We start from the raw sequence: 19,454 nt of genomic DNA on the forward strand, positions 1-19,454 counted from the left end.
ACATGGTTATATTCATTTTAATTCTTTGTTTCGGGCTTTTCAGGTAAGGTTGTTTCCTCTTTTTGACAAAATGTATAATTATTTTTAAAATATCATTTGTATATTTCTATATATTTACAACTAGTTTCTCTGAAAAAAAGAAAAAAAGATACGAAGCCAAAACCCATTTTAATGCTATGTAAAGCTTGCAAATTTCTCTCCTATGTCAGGAAACAAACTGTATGTGTACTGATTTCTAAATTACTGTCTGGGCTTCTAAACATATATGTTGTTCATACAGCAAAACATTATAGAGTCATCTGTATTGTCAGTGTTTCACTGGGCATTTACCATTGTTTTGTACTGTTTGTCTCTGCATTTATTCAATATTACCATATGCTATAATCACTAGACCAGAGCAGATCATCCGGCAAGCAGAGACTTCCAAGTAGGAGCCAAAATAAACAATGGGAAATGAAGCTGCTATAACATTTTGTGGACAGTAGTTGCAAAATGCTTTTTGAAAATTTAACATAGTAAGGGGGAAAGTAGGTCACACCTCATTTTTTTTATAAAGTCCTTTCTTTTTTTTTTTTTTTATTTCAGCATATTATGGGGATACAAAAGTTTAGGTTATGTATATTGCCCTTGGCCCCCCTCACCCACTCGAGTCAGAGCTTCAAGTGTGTCCCTCCCCTAGACGGTGCGCATCGCACTCATTATGTATATAAAGTCCTTTCTGCTTTCACACTTTCAGAATTTTGCATATATTTGATGATTAAAGTAGGCATTTATAAATGATGTGGAAATAATTTTAAAATAAGTTTAAACAAATAATTTTCTATTTATTTTTATTTTCTGTAAATGAGAGTTTTTTTTAAAAAGCCTATTATAATAATTAAATACACTTTTGATCATTTCTTCTAATGGAAGGGCCTATATGACTAAGAGAGAGACATGGGTATACTATGGTTTTTTGTTTATTTTCATCAAACTTTTTACCCAATTTTAGTCAACAAACTGTTTAAGAGTTTTATTTTCTTTTGCTGACTACCTTACTCTTATCTTACTGATTGATAAGCAAGAACAAGTTTAACCAACAATTTTGGGAAATAGAAAAGTGGCAAAGAATGTATGGCTTCGGCCGGGTGCAGTGGTTCATGTCTGTAATCCGAGCACTCTGGGGGGCTGAGGTGGGAGGATCACTTGAGGTGAGAAGTCGAGACCAGCCTGAGCAAGAGCAAGATCCCGTCTCCTCAAAAAGAAAACTTAGCCAGGCGTGGTGGCTTGTGCCTGTAGTTCCAGCTACTCAGGAGGCTGAGGCTGGAGGATCAATTGAGCTCAGGAGTTTGAGGTAACAGTGAACTATGATGACACCACTGCACTCCAGCCTGGGTGACACAGTGAGATGCTGTCTCTTAAAAAAAAAAAAAAAAAAGCATTGTATAGTTCTTTTGCTTTAAGAATATATGGACTTGTAAATTCATGTGGGAGAAGCTTTTCAGTATTCAGAATTGTATCTTAGATCTGTATTGTTTGCTCATTCCACCCAAAAAGGGGAAATGGCAATACAAAACCATAGCATCTTCTGTGACTTATGTTAACTATTACCCTATATTCTGACCTAACATATCATTTGTAAGTCTTTAATAATCATCATCATTCCAATCATAATAATTCTATACTACTTACCGATGTTTCGTAGGATATTCTTATCTGTTATCTCATTTAAGCCCCCTTAGTTGGTTTTTCTGTCAAAACCATTATATATACACATACACACACATATAATATAAAAATGCTTCCAGATTATTTAAGATAAGTATCTTCATGATGGAAAGGAGGTAATTGATGGCTTTTATTCCTATTATGGATAAGGCTTTATGGTAGGCAGTTTATGTACTATATTAATACATTATCTCATTTAATCATAACCACAAACTTATAAATAAAGTAAGTATTGCAAGTATTATAGAAAGGTAGGAAATGGACTTTTGTATGTGGTAAGGAAGATACTGGTCTTCGTGAAGAGACAGCGATACTCCAAGATACTATTTGATTATGTGACCACTCTCCATAGTGGTTAGGAAAGCTGGTTTTGTGGAGGAGGTAGGACTTGTGTTTGTTTCCTGAGAAAGGGAAGAAAACAGAAAAATGGAGTTTGTGTAAAATGAGTGCAATTTAGACATGTTGAGTTTAAGAAAGAGATTTTATAGAAGGTAAATACAGCCAATAGTGGTAAGATTTTTTGTTTTTTTGCCTTGAATTATATAGATTTTTGTTAGACATTTCTTTGAACAATATTAATATTTAAACTTTCATCATACTTGCGAAGGAATGTAATAAGATGTTAATGCCTCAGATAGATAAATTTGGGGATGATATCATGATATGTGAACACATAGCTATGAAGAGTAAGGATATTTATTATGCAAACTGGATTATGTGAAATCTCTTAAACTTTATTTAATATACAAGCAAAACTTGTTTATTGTAGAAAAATTAGAATATAGAAATTAACACAAAGGAAAAAATAAACAGTCCTACCACTGGGTTGAATGAATTCTAATTTTTTTCCTTTGTGTTATTTTCTTTCAGAAATATGGCTACACACACCTTTCTGCAGGAGAACTTCTTCGCGATGAAAGGAAGAACCCAGAATCACAGTATGGTGAACTCATTGAAAAGTACATTAAAGAAGGAAAGATTGTGCCAGTTGAGATAACCATCAGTTTATTAAAAAGGGTAAGGAGTGTGAATGCCAATCAATTCAAACCAGCAAGGAAATAAATTAAATCCACCTTTCATTTGAGTAATGAAAAAATCAGAGTATTGAATTTCTTACTTGTGGAAAGTGGTCATGGTGGTTTGACAGTGGCAGAACTGGAAACAGTGCTGTCCCTGGGAAGAAATTGAACAGTGGCAAGGATTCTCTACCTTAGTCTAGCATTAGCTGTAGCTCAACTTAACATCCATGTATGTACACTTGATCCTGCCTTCCCAACATTCAGACAGTTATTCTCTCTTCCATTTCTATTTCTTCTTTCTTTATCCCCCTTTGCCCCCTTTCTTCTCCTTTCTGTTTTCTTATAAACCTCTTTGTTTCTTCTGTCTTCTTTTATCCCGTGTCCCTCTTGTCGTTGATATTCTTTCAGTCTTGATATCTACTTTTCTGGTGCATGCATCACCATTTTCAATGTGAAATGCTATGACATAATACATATCAAACTAAAATATGTTACATCTAAAAAACAGATACCTTGCATTTGCTAAGTAACTCTTCACTATAGACTCCTAAGACTACAGTCATTAACAGGTATTTTCACATATGAGAAATGGTGAAGGAGGAGGAGAAATGCGATCTTGGGAATGACAAGAAATAGCTGAAACCTGATAGAAAAAAGATATCTAAACATCTGAGTGGAACTGAAGACACTTGTGGATAAAGAGTGGCTCATACACACTTTCTTACCTCTTATCTCAGAGGTTGGAGTAACCTGCTTCCATTCCAGAGTAAATAAATCCACTCTTCCCTATTGTCTGGATATGCCCTTCCTCTGCTTTATAGCTAAGCATTAATGAGAGTAGTCTACATTTATTTTTCACTTTCTACTTTTCAACCCTGTGCAGTCTGGTTCTGTTTTCATCTCCATTGCATCTGCTCTTGCATGTTACCAGCGTTCTTCTCTGTCAAATCTAGGGGATACTTTTAGTTGTTATTTTATTTATTTATTTATTTTTGGTAGCATTTAACTCTGATCACTGTCTGTTTGAAACTCATTCCTCCTTTGTTCTTTGTGATATCATTTCTGTTGATTCTGCTTCAGTGACTGCTATTTCTCAGTCTTCCTTAACAGCTTTTTTTTTCCTTTTCAAGTTTCCTAAACCATGATGCTTCTCAGGGTTTTATCCTTGGTTTCCTTTAGCTTTCCATTTGTATATTTTTTGCTGGATGGTTTTAGCCATGTTGAAAGCCTTCACTGTGCTAATGATACTGAAGTCTACAGTTCTAGAACCCATCTTTGTTCTGAACTCCAGACTTTTATTTTTAACTAACTACTACGTGTCTTTCTGATTGTCTTACAGGTGTCTCAAAATAAACATATCAGAGTCTGAGTGTATTATCTCAAATGTGATCCCTCTTTATTTCCTGTCTTGGTTAATGGTTCTACCATCTACCCAGTTGCTCAAGGCACAAATTGGGGAGCCATCCAATATTGTATGCCTCTTCCTTACTTTCCAAAATCCATTTAGTGAGCAGATCTTTCCAATTCTTTTTCTTTTAATTCTCTTCTATTAGTCTCTTCTATCACCTTAGTTCACTATCCTCTTTTTTTCCCCACCTGGACCATCACTGGAGCCTCCTAGTTAGTCTTTTTGCCTTTAATTCATCCTTGTCCCCTTCCAATTCATCCTTCTTGGTGCAGTCACCGTGATTTTTTTTCTAAAAGACAGTATGAACCCTATTAATCTTAAACTGCTTAAAATTCTTAAATGGTCCTGTATTGCTTCCAGAATAAAACTCAGATCCTTAGTGTGGCATAAATTTCATTATTTTATCCTTGCTTACTTTCAGTCATATCTCCCACCACTCTCTACACATATCCTAAGATTTCACTTGTACTGGCTTGCTTCAGATTCATCAAAGCTGTTAGGCTGTCTTATTTCTGAGCCTTCATATAGCCAGTTTCCACCATCCAGAGAACATTGATCCCTGTCTGCCTGCCATTTCATTATTTGGGATTCAGTTCCACTGTTACCTCTTTGGTAAAGCTTTCTCTGGCAATTTGTGCTTACTTTGTTTTTATCATAGCTTCCTTTGCATACCTTATCATAGAACTTAACATATCTACATATATATATATTTGTCATCCACTGGACTGTGAGCCCTCCAGGGACAAGAGTCATGACCTTGCTCTTCATGTGCTCTCATAGTAGCCTTGAGTAAGTGTACACTGAGTATAATATTGATGTGCCTTCTTCAGATATCTTCTATTACTGTAATTGGGGTAGAAATTTTTAGCAGAGGCCAAAAAGTGTTCTGCACAAGTTTTGTGAATATTGAAGAAGCAGCTAGGTGCTGGGATGAAGCCAATTCTCAGGTAAAGGAATCATGGTTCCTGACAGCCATTGTCTTTCTTGAGGAACCAGAAAAGTTTGAGCATGGATGGTAGTGAATGTTAATTTGCTTTGAAATATAGGTTCTAAGGTTTGTCAAAGTCATGCATCTGTGGTTATCCTATGGTGAGTAGAAGTGGCAAGGATTTGGAGATCAGAGATCTGCATTTCCCATTCACATATTCCCAGATTCTACCTAACTTCAGGCTTTGGAAGAGGATAGTGAAATGGGTTGCTCTTGCCATTTTTCTGAATGTATTTTTTTCTTTTTCTTTTTTTTTTTTTTGAGACAGAGTCTCACTCTGTTGCCCAAGCTAGAATGAGTGCCGTGGCGTCAGCCTAGCTCACAGCAACCTCAAACTCCTGAGCTCAAGCGATCCTCCTGTCTCAGCCTCCCGAGTAGCTGGGACTACAGGCATGCACCACCATGCCCGGCTAATTTTTTCTATATATATATTTTTAGCTGTCCATATCATTTCTTTCTATTTTTTTAGTAGAGATGGGGTCTCGCTCTTGCTCAGGCTGGTCTCGAACTCCTGAGCTCAAACAATCCGCCCACCTCGGCCTCCCAGAGTGCTAGGATTACAGGCGTGAGCCACCGCGCCCTGCCTGAATGTATTTTTTTCTTTTGCTCCCTGTGTTTTGCGGCAGCCAGTAGCATTTAGATTGAGTTAACTTCAGTTAAAAAAAAAATTGAAGCCGGGCACAGTGGCTCATGCCTGTAATCCTAGCACTATCGAAGGCCAAGGCAGGAGGATTTTTTGAGGCCAGGAGTTTGAGACCAGCCTGAGCAAGAGCGAGACCTCGTCTCTACAAAAAATAGAAAAATTAGCTGGATGTGGTGGTGTGCACCTATAGTCCCAGCTACTCGGGAGGCTGAGGTAGGAGAATCACCTGAGCCCAGAAGTTTGAGGTTGCAGTGTGCTATGATCGTGCCACTGCACTCTAGCCCAGGCAACAGAGTGAGACCCTATCTCAACAAACAAACAAACAAAATTGAATCCTACACTAATAATTAATGCTAACTATCTTTTTATATTTGTCCAAATGTTGGACTGTGCTGTTGGACTTGAATTATAGCAGAGTTGAGCACCTGTAAAAGTAATATACTTTCTACCACAGTAAAATGACTTGGGAAGGGCAAAAAGAACACAAGACAGGGTGTTCCATTACTGGAGCAAAGATACTGGTTAGTGGTTATTTTCTTCTTATTGCTGCTCTTATTGTTTATTTATAATTTTGTGAATATATATGTGAAAGTAACATGCTTACTACAGAAAATTTGGAAACTACAGGAAACAATTGTGTGTGTGTGTGTATAAAATGAGAAGGTGGGGAGGGACACATACCCATAACCCCACCAGCTTGAGGCAACCATGTTAATACATTGGTTCATTTCCTTCTAGTCTTTTTTTTTCTATGCACTCCCCACGCTTTACTTATGGTTTAAAGAATAATAATAAAGCAAACACCCATGTATCCACTACCCTGCTTGAGAAATTGCATTTTGTTAAAGTAGTGTTTAAATCTTTTTCCTTTAGGAAATGGATCAGACAATGGCTGTCAATGCTCAGAAGAATAAATTCTTGATTGATGGGTTTCCGAGAAATCAAGACAACCTTCAAGGTTGGAACAAGACCATGGATGGAAAGGCAGATGTATCTTTTGTTCTGTTTTTTGACTGTAATAATGAGGTAATGAAAATCTTCATTTGCCAACATAGGCTTTAAGCAACTGTTGGTCAACTATTAGAGAAAATTGATTTTTTTCTTATGTTTACATTTTATATTGGCAGCTATATTTTTTTGAATTGGTAGATTAGATGGACAAAATAGCACTGTCTTGCTGTTGGAAGCTAATTGGCATCAGCAGACTTTTGGACCAAAATTTGCTTTATTTTCAAAATAAGGGCCGGGCGCGGTGGCTCACGCCTGTAATCCTAGCACTCTGGGAGGCCGAGGCGGGTGGATCGCTCAAGGTCAGGAGTTCGAGACCAGCCTGAGCAAGAGCGAGACCCCGTCTCTACTAAAAAAATAGAAAGAAATTATATGGACAACTAAAATATATATATACAAAAAAAAAAAAAATTAGCCGGGCATGGTGGCGCATGCCTGTAGTCCCAGCTACTCGGGAGGCTGAGGCAGTAGGATCGCTTAAGCCCAGGAGTTTGAGGTTGCTGTGAGCTAGACTGACGCCACGGCACTCACTCTAGCCCGGGCAACAGAGCGAGACTCTGTCTCAAAAAAAAAAAAAAAAAAAAAAATTAAAAAATTATTTTCAAAATAAGAATCAATTTTGTTTTTTTAAAAATAAGAATTGACATGCACAATAATGTTAAGTAATGAAGCTGAACTACTGCTTTCTTAGGTAGGCACTATTATCAGAGTGTCTTGCCTTACGAGTTGTTTGCTGGAAAAGAAACACACATTTTTGGCAAGTTGGGAAAATTTTGTATTTTAAAAAAACATGTTGGATAGCTTGATTTGTCTTAAGAATGAAATGATCTTGAAAAAATCAAGAAAGTATTCTTTTTCTTTCTGGCACTTTTAGTAACAAACTCAGACATACATTGGAATAAGTAAATAAATTTCTCGGAATTATTTAATTAAATGGCCTGTGTTTGAGAGCTGCTGTAATATAAATTTGATTAAATTAATGCCAACTGCCTGAAAGACTAAGAATCTAAAGTAGTGCCTTGAAAGAAGTTGGCTATTCTTAGGTTGAATTGTAAATGTGCCTCTGGTAAGAGAGACTTGTTGCACCCTTTGAGTTGTTTTAAATGAAACTCTCTTCTTCCAACCCCCAAAAATATGTTTTCATTTATTCTTCAAAGTTAACTTTAGAATGTTACCACAGCTTATAACTAAGGAATGTTTATTCATGATTAACAAGGGATGCTTTATTCAAATGCAAATATGTTGACTCTTAAATATTTGGATATTTATGGAATTATAGAAAAGTAAGCAAAAATGGAACAGAGTTTGAGGCATGTAATTCATACCTAATAAGTTAATAATATATCCGAGATGGAACCATACACATACAGATCTTCTTTTTATTGCGGTTTGAAAAAAAAATACACAGGAAAAACTGAGTCATGAATGAATTCTTTTTATGCTCTGTACTTATTTAACCTAGTTTATATAAATTGAACCACATGTTTAAATTTAAAAGGACTGTGCATGTTGATTAATGAATTAGACACATTGAATTTAATGCAGGGTTTTTTTTTGTCATCTCTTTAAACTTTATTTTCTTTTCAGGTTAAAAGAATTGCAAATTCATATCTTTCTACTTTTAAAATAACTTTATTTATATCTCTTTTTAGATCTGTATTGAACGATGTCTTGAGAGAGGAAAGAGCAGTGGTAGGAGTGATGACAACAGAGAGAGCTTGGAAAAGAGGTACTTTGCAGTTTTTACATAACCACCTCAATCCCAGACCTGCCCCATTTTGAACCTGAAAAAGAAAATGTTATACTTAACTGTGTGAAATGGCTTGTGTAAGGAAATGATGAGTTAGTTGGGTCAAATTCAGTCTTGTCCTCTGAGCTACCCTATAACATGTAGGAGAAAGGGTGGATACCTAGGACTTCGCAATATTTGCTTCTTTTGCAGAATTCAGACCTATCTTCAGTCAACAAAACCAATTATTGACTTATATGAAGAAATGGGGAAAGTCAAGAAAATAGATGCTTCTAAATCTGTTGATGAAGTGAGTGTCCCTAACCTGCCTTTAAAAAAAAAGTCAAGTAAAAATGTGATTATTTCTTTTGGGGTAGGTAGCCAGGAGAAAAATAAATACTATGACAGATTAGTTTGTTTTTCAAGACACTGGGGACTAAATGAAAAATTACATTTTTTTTCTTTTTGAATAGAGTCTAAAATGGGTTTTATAACTTCAGACTTGTTCTTCATGAGAAGTGGGTGGTTTAATTTCAAACCTCTTCCCAGGTACTACAAAAATTGGTATTTTTTGAACTGTGATTTGGATCATGTTCATTTTTTAAAAACCTATAACATGAATGGCAAGTCATCCAGCTCAAGAGCCCTAGGCTGCTTTCTTCGCTTCCATGACAAAACAAATAGCTCCAGAGGTGCAGGGGTTCTACAACTTAACACTTCTTTCTTTCTTCATAAATCAGTGACTCTGAATTATAGTTTAGTGCCCAGCAAATATTTATAGTGTCTCCTAATTCACCTATCTCCCTTCCCGTGACTCCCTGAATTTTCTTCCTCTTATATTCATAAGATAAAAAAGAAAGACTCAGAGGAAAAAGATTCAAGGGATCTTTTTTAATCCTGCAGAGGTGCTACTTCCTATAGAGGTGAGGCAATATATGAATAAACTTGAGTTTTAGAGTCAGAACTAAGATGATAAACCACTTCAGTTTACATTTTATCAAATTATTGGTAGCCTATCAAGAAGTATGTTTTGTCCTAAAAGCACTAATAAAATTGCATACATGTTCATAATTTTATGTGTATTATATTACTGTCTAAAGTAGATGAAACTAAGAAATTATAATGTGATTTTTAAAAATGATCCATTTTGAAAATTAATATAAAATTTACTATTTTTAACAGGAACTTAGCTATATGATATTTTAATGGTATCTGCTTTTAAAATTATTATCTTTTTCCTTTATAGGTTTTTGATGAAGTTGTGAAGATTTTTGACAAGGAAGGATAATTCTAAACCTGAAAGCATCCCTGAAATCATGCTTGAATATTGCTTTGATAGCTGCTATCACACCCCTTTTTAAGACAATTTTAATCTTTCATAACTACATCTCAATTAATGGCTGGAAATTATATAGTAAGACAACTTTTTTATGTTCTCTTTTTTTTTGGTCACAGGAATAGACAGTGAATTCAGGTTTAACTTCATCTTAGTTATGGTGCTCACAAAACAAAGAAGGACGTCAGCTAGTTCTTTGTTTTTATTCAAAAAGAATATCCCTTTTATAGTTTGTGCCTTCTGTGAGCAAAATCTTTTAATATGCATATTATATCCCTTTAGTAATTACAGTATACTAAGATTAGGGATACCCACTTCCTCTTTTTCTTACAGGTTTTAAATTTCCAACCTTAGGTGAATCTGTGGACCAAATTTCAAAGGAACTTTTATGTAGTCCTTGCACAATGTGTTTGATAAACAAACTCATTAAATGATTCTTAGCAATGTTTTAGTATTTATCACATAACTGACCACTTCCTGTAGAACGGTGGAAAAAAAACATATGATTTACTTTACTACAACTTGTACAAAGTTGTATGACAGGGCATATTCTTTGCTTCCAAGGTTTGGGTTGGGGGCACTCGGAGTGCAGAGCCTGGTAGAATTGTCAGCTTTATTCTGACATAATCTGAGGGTAGGGGGCAAGGATCACATGTAATGGTATGTGTTCCTTATATTCTATCATATACTGTTATTCATGATTCAACTGATCTTAACAAAATTCCTAGCAGTGAAACATTAAAATGCATGTGCTAGATTTATGCTAAAATGATTCAGTTAGCATTTTAGTAACACTTCAGAATTTTTTGATTTTTGTTTGTTTTCTAGACTAAATATAAGGTTGGGATAAATTAGAAGCAATTTATTGGTTAAATTTTCCATTTGTATTTTCTTGAATATTATTTTCATAGTTATTTGTTTAAGAAGATTCAAAAGTCATTGCACTTTGGTCAGAAAAATAATAAATATATCTTACAATTGTTTGGCTACTTTAATTCAGTAAATTCTTTTTTGGCATCATGTTGAAACATTGAAAGATACAGAATTTTTTAAAGGTCCAAAGGAATATTCTTTAACATCCATTCTTCCTTTATAAATCTCTTGGAAATTTGTTTTCTCTTTTCTTTTCCTTCTATCATTAATGCATAAGTGGTATCCAGATTCTTAATATGAGATTTCTTAAAATGTTTCTCATTTTTGGCATTTACACTGTTTGGTACACAGGGTTAAATAGGGCAAGGATCTTTGTTGTTGTATAATTAGATCTGATATTTAAAGTCATAGGGAATAATGAAGACAAGTTAATGGATGTTTTTATATTGTAATAGAATCATCTATTTCTATGTGTGTTATAAAATCACTTAAGGTTTTCAACATACTTGCAATTAGAAAACAAAGTATCACTAAGTACTGTAACATGTTGGCCACCAAAATTTGTATTGAGATTATCTTGGTTTCTTGTCTTGGAAGACATTGTAATGAGTTCTTATCTAGTGTTTCAGTCCAGCCACTAGAGAAATGATTTAATCAAAAAGTTCTAGTATGAAGCAAGAGTGAAAGACAAAGGTTTTGAGAGCATTCCTACTCACATAAGTGAAGAAATCTGTCAGATGGGAATCTAAATATTTATACTGATATTGTGAAAGCAGCCTCAAAGTTTTGAAGAAGACTGTTGAGACTAGGTACTTTGCTTCCTTTCATCAGATATTTTTCTTTGGCATTTGAGATCAGAAACCAAGAAACATGGTAATTACTAAATTATAAGGCTTTGCTTTTTGTGTTCCTTTAAGCAGAAAAACATGTTGGCAATATTGAATTTTGGGGTTGATTGAGACACATCTGACTTTACTAATTTGGTCATTCCATTTGTTAAAGATACAGTCACTAAGAAGTTTTTGAGTGTTTTGAAAGACCCTAATTTGAGCCTTGCTTGTTTTTTTAAATTAACATTATTTCCATTCAATGATGTTGAATGTATATGAATTATTTGGTAAATAATCTCAATAAATTTTGTGTGTGGCCTTTGCTATTTGCTGGTTCAGGTTTCTGTTCTCTTAAGCATATTGAAGATCAGGAAGTATTTAACATGAAGGTCCTCACACAGCAAAAGCAGAGTTCAGGATCCAGGAGAATTTTCTGTTCTGTGTATTATGCTTGTACATCTTGACTAAAACAGAAAACATGACTTTATTCCATTCCTTCAAAAAGGAATCTAGACTGAGGCACAAGCAGCCTATTTCATTGCCCACCAGCAGCATCAATTGCTTGTCTCTGAGGGGGAAATTGACAACAGGCAATGTGTATCAGGATAGGGGCTTTTTGTGGACTTGTGGCTTTGCCTTTGTAATTTAAGTGGTTGCCAGACATTCCTATGGTTCCTGGAGATAATAGTGGCTAAAAGTATAGGCCAGACTAGGTCAGCATCTTTTTCCTAGAGGTTTGATCCTTCATTTTCAAACATGTACTAATTGCACAAGCAATAGTGCTACAAACACATTTTCTGCCTTACAAGAGTATTATGTAAAAATACTCTGATATGGTTAGACCTTCTGACGTCTTCTGTTTGTTAATTTTAATCATTCTTATGTATTCTAGTTTTCCCTAGGCCACCAGCATACTTTAGCTGCATACCTCATAATTTAGCTGCATACTTTAGCTAAATTAAGTACTCCACATAATTCTAATAACCACTTTAAAAATTAATTAATTAATTAATTAGAGATAAGGTCTCACTTGGTTGCCCAGGCTGGAGTGCTGATGGTAGGATCATTGCAGCCTTGCTTAAATTCCTGGGCTCAAATGATCCTCCTGCCTCAGCCTCCAGAGTAGCTAGGTCTACAGGCGGTGGCCACCACACTGGCCAAAGGCTAAGCATTTTTTTAAAATGAAAGAAAGGAAGATCATTTATTGTATACCAAAGAGAAAGGAAAACAATGGTCCTAATTACTTATCCCTTTATTTCCTCATCCCTGAGGACAATGTAGGAACTCTCTTGGATCCAGGTGTATTTTTCTTTTAGATGTGGTTATTGTGACTGTGATATTAATCATGGACCTCTGTTCAGCCCTGAAGGTCACCATCTTTGCTGTTGTGGGGAGAGCTGAAAGACCAGGTTGAATTTCTGGTTCCTACCTTACACCTAATGCCAGCCATAACAGCTCATCACTCAGGCTCAGACCTTTATGGGATTCCTCCTGTCCCCGTTCATCAGAGCAGAACCTCCTTCTCTTGGGTCCCTCTTCTTCAGAGAGGCTTTTCTTTCATGCCTTTGTCCTTCTAAGACCCAGGCATATTATTTTTTCTGATTTAGGGAGACGAGGATAACAAATCAGAACATTCTCTAAGTGAGGCTCTTTGAGCCACAAAGGAATATTTTTTATTTATGATATGCCTTGAAATAGTTGTATGCAACTTCTGGATACTGTCTTTGATACCATGCCCAGCCATAGTAAAGGCATCAGCAGAGATAGGTTACCAGATCTTTTACCATATCCCAGACTTAATGGTAGGTAAGCACAGACATCCTTTTTTTTTTTTTTTTTTTTTTGAGACAGTCTTGCTCTTTTGCCCGGGGCTTGAGCACCATGGCATCAGCCTAACTCACAGCAACCTCAAACTCCTGGGCTCAAGCGATCCCCCTGTCTCAGCCTCCCGAGTCGCCGGGACTATAGGCGCGCACCACGACACCCAACTAATTTTTCTATTTTCTATTTTTAGTAGACACGGGGTCTCGCTCTTGCTCAGGCTGGTCTTGAACTCCTGAGCTCAAGCAGTCCTCCCGCTTTGGCCTCCCAGAGTGCTAGGATTACAGGCGTGAGCAGATACACTTTTTAAGAATTATCTTCTACACAGTAGAATCAAGGAATTAAGCAGCATAACACATATGCATCCTCATTTGGTTGCATAACTACATTTAAAAATAGAAAGTATAATTTTTTAAAAGCCACCTATATGAGCTTTGGAAATACTCTTTTAATATTCTTTTGAAGACCCCCCCCCCCCCCCCCGAAGAAATATACTCTCAGTAGCTACTTCCATAAAATGAGGGGGGAAATTGATACATAGTTTCGAGATGAGCTTCCAAGAAAAGGCTTGAATTGAATAAGTTTCCTTGCTAGCTTCTAGATCCTTGCAATCCTCTGAGAACTCTGGGTTGAACTGGCCGCCTCACAACTGCCTGGCTGCAGGGACTTCCAGAGCCAGAGAGGAAAGACATTGAATAGGTTCAATAGTAAGTATTAATACTTAAAAGCACAAAGCTATGTGCATGGCTCACCCTAAATTGTTTGTTTTATTAAGAAACATTTTCACAAGTGGCTCCAAAGCAGCTGCCAGAACTTGGCCAATCTAGTATAGTGATTGTAATGAGGCTACATCAAAATGTCAGACTTTTTTCTTTTTAGTTACGAGGTACACAATAAGCACTACTATTGTCCTATCCTCAATTGGGATAGTGGTCAAGGTGACACATTATTTACATTATTTGAAGGGAAAAAATGCTAAAGTTTAATGGCTGACTTTTAGATTGGGTGAAAATATTCCCACATTAAAAGGACCAAGTTGAAAAAACTATATCAGAATCCCCCTGATCCCAAAGTAACTGTCAGAATGTCTGTGTCATATCCAATGTCAAATATGGTTGAGCAGAGACTGTATCTATATTCCTTCCTCTGTTTAAGGCCTTATTTAGGTCTGGACAAGTGCTATTTAGGAAAAGAAGGTAACTACTGGGCTTGAGGCTGGTGTTTCTATGTGCTAATGGAAAATTTTGAAATTCAGGGGATGAGGTGGGGAGAGGACAACCATTTGTATGGAGAAGGAGGATTTTGTTCAGTCCTACTTCATACATGATGGCTCTTGTAGGAGCTTACGTATTCTACCAGTAGTCACTCCCACAAAGCACCATTTCTTCATCTGTCCAAAAGTCTTCATGATCACAGACCACATTCCCACTTCTCTCCATGAGTACTTTGTTGAAGAAAACGGGATTCAGGAATGTGACTTCCTTGACACCATCCATCTTTGTTTATCTTTAACTTGTGGTTTGAGTAATTTTATGGATATTTCTGAGTTTAGTTTATATATTTGACTTAAGGAAGTAGCTGTTTAATTTATAGTTAGCAGCTAGATCATTGCCTAAAAGATGACACACAGATTTTGGCTTGATACATATAGGAAGTATTTTCAGTGTGTAAGCACATTTGTGCAGGGGTCTGTCATCTTAATTTAATAACTGGTCACTAGCAAACCAGTTTTCAGAAATGCTGATTCCTGTGGTGTCAGAGAGTTTGTTACAGGTAGTCTGCATGTTCCTTAGGCAGTGTGTATCACCAGGTCAGGGGATAACAACAGCACCAAAAACTGGCTGGCCAATAATTCAGAATATGTTTGAGACATCGGGGATACCACAGTTAGTATACAACTACTGCCCTCAACAAGCTTACTAGATAAGTTCAAAGCTAGTGGTTTCTTAACTGTATTGTTTGTGTATAATGCTTTCAATGCTGGTGGACTTTACCTCTGTGATCTCATTTTGTTTTCCCAACAATGTTTAGGCAGGTTGGAATGGTGATTTTCCTGTGTCATGGATGATTAAACTGAGGCCCAAGGAGTCCAAGTTAGTTTCCACAATCTTTACAGCTAGATAGTTGTGGGTTTGAAAAGAACCCACACCTCTGGGCCTTACCAGATCTGCCTCCCGTCTTTCTATAACCCCCTGCTGCCTATTTGCAATAAGGCAATGTGACCTCTCATACCCCTCCATGCTTCCTCAGCCACTAGCCTATTACCCTCATTTATTTTCTTTATTCTGTATATCACCATGTGAAGTTACTTTTACTTATTGTTGATCTCCCACACTAGATTTTAAGTGCCAGGAGAGCAAAAATGTCATTTTCATCCTTGTTTCCTAGTGCTTAGACCAGTTGTGCACATAGAAGGCACTCAGTAAGTATTTGTTGAAAAAGAAAGATATTTTTGGCAGTAGCTGTTAGCTACAAGTTGTATCACTGAGCTTTGAATCCCAGTAGGGTCAGCTTGTGATCTCCTTAGGCTTCTATTTTCATTCCCCCTGCAGATTGGGAGCTGGTAATCATAAAGTCCTGGGGGTGGGAGGGCAGATGAATTTTAGACCTCTTCAGTCTCCGTCTGCTTTCAGGGTACAACTCATAGAAAGACTTAAAATGTGACTGTCTCAGAGGGAAAAAAGAAAGACCAGGACCAGAAAACAATGTTTTGGTGAAAATGTCACCCACCTACCCTCCCATAGTTCAATCTATGTTGATAGATTTTTGAGCTATTGTACCTCTATTTCAATGTTACCATGTTAGGAAACTCTCTGCTTTATGAAGACTTTTAATAGTTTCTGGTTCATGTTACAGATTTGAAATTACTTAATATAAATTTCTACTTGAAGCCTTATAAGATTGCAGTGCATCTTCAGTACTTTAATACCTACTGCATTTCCCTTATTGAGTTGGGAAAGAATGAAGTGAGATTCTTTCGGCCTGCTTTCTCCTCTATAGCTGTGTCTTGTGGTTCTTGATCAATGGAGTCTTTCAGTCGGAAAGAGGCTTCAGAGGTCTTCATTGTATTTCCCTATTTTCTTACTGACCTGACAGAGTAGATTGATAAATTTTTGTATATTGAAAGAAGGAAAGTGTCCTCCTCAAATTCCTCCAGACGGTTCGGAGGAGAACTAGACCCAGAACCCAGTTCTCCTTTTTTCCAGCCCTTATTCCTCAACACCAACTTGCTTTTACTTCCATCGTTCCTATCAAGGACTTGGAGAGAGTAATATCTTGTGATGCACCAGAACCACTGTTACTGTGTAACAGGATTTTATTCAGTGTGCTGAGCATTTACTGAATATATTTTAAACCATCTTTAAAATAAAAATCAATGCCTCAGGTCCTACCCCTAGAAATTCTAATTTGATATAATAATTTATTTATTTTTAGAGGCAGGGTCTCACTCTGTCACCCAGGCTAGAGTGCAGTGGTGTGATTATAGCTCACTGCAGCCTCAAACTCCTGGTCTCAAGCGATCCTCCCGCTTTGGCCTCCCAAAGTGCTAGGATTACAGGCATGAGCCACTGCGCCTAGCCATCTAATTTAATTTTAAAGGCTCCCCGGGTGAATCTAAACCAGTGATTTTCAAACTTTAGAGTGTATCAGAATCATTTGGAGGGCTTCTTAGATCCAGAATGCTGGGCATACTCCCAGAGTTTTTGATTCAGTAGATCTGAGGCATGGCCCAAGAATTTGCATTTCTTATAAAGTTCCAAGTGATTCTGATAGTGATACTTTGAGGTGCACTGTACTAAACAGAGCAACCAGAGCAGATAATGGAAAACAGCCTTGCATCTTTGTGGGCAGGGGACCATGTCTTCTTGGTCTTTGTATCCACAGTGCCTAACATAGAGCAGGTACTTAATGTTTAGTGAGTTGACAGTTGGTGACAACCTTAGTGAAAGCTCACAAATTAAACAGTTGCCTAGTCTGCCATCCCAGAAGCTCACGGATCGAGAGGGAAGAAGTAAGAGTATCACAGATGTTCTCCCACTAAGAGACTCGTCAAATGAATACCAACTTGATGTAGTGAACCTCCTTTTATCTTAGCAGTTACCACTGTCTTAAAAGGTGAGTAGAGCCCAGGGGACCACCACCACTGTCTCCAGACCTCTGAAAGGAGATATAGTAGATGTGTTCAGTGTGGGCTGGAGGGCAGAGCTAGGGCAGTGGAAGCAATGTAAGGAAGACCACCTAAGTTTAGAGTTACAGTGAATTGGGCTGTTCAAGGACATGATGAGTTCCCCATAGCCAGGATGCGTATTCAGCAAGCTGTTTTACTAGTCTTCCAGCCGTGAGATTCTAGGGTTTAAGGATGATCTATCTTCAAGTTGTAGCTCTCTAAGTCTGAAGTCCACCTGGAACCCTGGCCATATTCTCTAGGCCCTCTCGAAACCCAGGATACATAGAGTTCCCTGTCATATAAGCAGGGAGGAAAGGCTAAGAGACATCATGAAGGTCTGTGCCTTACCATAAGAACTCAAATGCTGAGAAATGTGTCCTAGGCCTTTGTTTCTGCCTCCTGGTATCCTCCCCAGAGCCTGGGATAGGTGCTCAATGAAGTTTACTCATGGTATTACTGCCAGTGGTCAGGAGGTACCTGGTTTGTATTAGAGGAGAGGAACAGCACTAACAAAAAGATGGCAGTGAGGGATGGGGGAGACCCACCTAGCTGGATGCGGCTGTGAGGGTCCATGTACCAAATAATGAGAGATAGGAGTATGCAAAGATAAGGTGAGGAAATATAATGAAAAAACCTTTCATAACAGGTAAAAGAATGTGGATTTTATCCTGTGTCTGTTTAGCTTGAGTCCAGACTAGAAAGTTGGGTAACCACTAGGCTGGATGAGTCAGTTTGACAAGGGCTTTTCAGATTTAGGAGGCTGCTCTCCTGTTTTTCTCCTATTCCTCCTCCTCTCTCATTACCCAGCTCCTCACTGTAAGCTGTCCCTTAAGTTCTATTCTGAAACCCTTAATGGTTTTTCCATCTCACTAGGGACAGTTTGCAAACCCTCGCTGGCTTGGCCCGGCTCGGGGCTGAGCCCAGGGCGAGCCCGGGAGAGGAGGTGGCTCCCAGCAATAAGCAACCCACAGAATTGTGTCTGTTATTTAAGAAAAGTTTCTGGGTTTTCGGCTAATTGCAAAAATACATAATGGATGCTTTTCGCATCTGCTAGTTATTCTGAAACAGGCCTGCATCCAAGAGCAAACTTTAAACAAACAATAAGATTATGGAGCTTAACTATTTCAATGTGTAACAGAAAAGAAAGCCAAGTCCCAAACAGTTACATTAATGCACATGCACTCAGACACCAGCACACAGCAATCACATCAACAGATATACATATAAACACACAGATGCACGTTTTGGCACTAGTGCACCGAGTACATATATGCACACACAACTTGCACACGTGTTCAATCACCAGCATCGATACAGTACTCTCAGATACATACACGTATACACCTGTACATTTGGGCAACACAGGCACACAACCCCAGACAGAGATGCAGTCACACAAATCCTGTTTACTGCAATGAGTCATCCTCCTGGGTGAGTGGCTCCGCAGATGTAGTTACCAGTGTGACCAGCAAGGGGCGCCAAGGATCTATCCTGTGTCCACCTTTCATGGGTTCTGAGTGCTGCTGGTCAACTGTTTCTGCACTCAAAAGCCTGCACCTGCCTATTCTGGCTCCTTGCTCCCAGCCCCAACCTTCCAGGATCCACTGTACTCATTCTCATCTTTTCCCTGTCCCACACCACTGGAACAACCGCAAGTCCCCATCTCTCCTACCTCCTAGCAGAACACATACTTCAGAGCTCCCTGTTTGTCCTGTGACTTTGCTCCTTGGATAACTGGATCTGTCAGGTCTTGATCGTGATGTGACTTCTACCTAAAGCTTATTCTGTAGGAGCAGCTGTCAAAATCCCACCTGTTTTTCAGTCTATTTCAGCATCTCCCAGTGCAGGACTGCCAGAGTCATCAATACGTGCCAAAATGAGTGAATGAATGAGTTAATTGAATGAATGCGCTCGAATACCTGAC

The 19,454-nt window shown here is 37.7% G+C and overlaps 1 protein-coding gene across 2 annotated transcripts in view; it reads left to right on the plus strand.

The window, feature by feature from the left end:
* The window catches only part of CMPK1 (cytidine/uridine monophosphate kinase 1), a 32,184-nt gene extending 20,317 nt beyond the window's left edge, over window positions 1-11,867 (plus strand). Inside the window, exons 2-6 of one of the 2 annotated variants that reach the window (XM_069477895.1) lie at window positions 2,578-2,724; window positions 6,639-6,791; window positions 8,426-8,502; window positions 8,716-8,812; window positions 9,749-11,867. In XM_069477895.1, coding sequence (XP_069333996.1) covers window positions 2,578-2,724; window positions 6,639-6,791; window positions 8,426-8,502; window positions 8,716-8,812; window positions 9,749-9,790 — 516 coding nt within the window. In that variant the 3' untranslated portion in view covers window positions 9,791-11,867. The remainder of the gene's footprint in view (window positions 1-2,577; window positions 2,725-6,638; window positions 6,792-8,425; window positions 8,503-8,715; window positions 8,813-9,748) is intronic. The other variant, XM_069477896.1, reaches the window with a different exon arrangement.
* The last annotated feature ends 7,587 nt before the right edge of the window (window positions 11,868-19,454 follow it).

The sequence above is a fragment of the Eulemur rufifrons genome, chromosome 8 (assembly GCF_041146395.1).
Source record: "Eulemur rufifrons isolate Redbay chromosome 8, OSU_ERuf_1, whole genome shotgun sequence".
In the NCBI taxonomy this organism is placed as follows: Eukaryota; Metazoa; Chordata; class Mammalia; order Primates; family Lemuridae; genus Eulemur; species Eulemur rufifrons.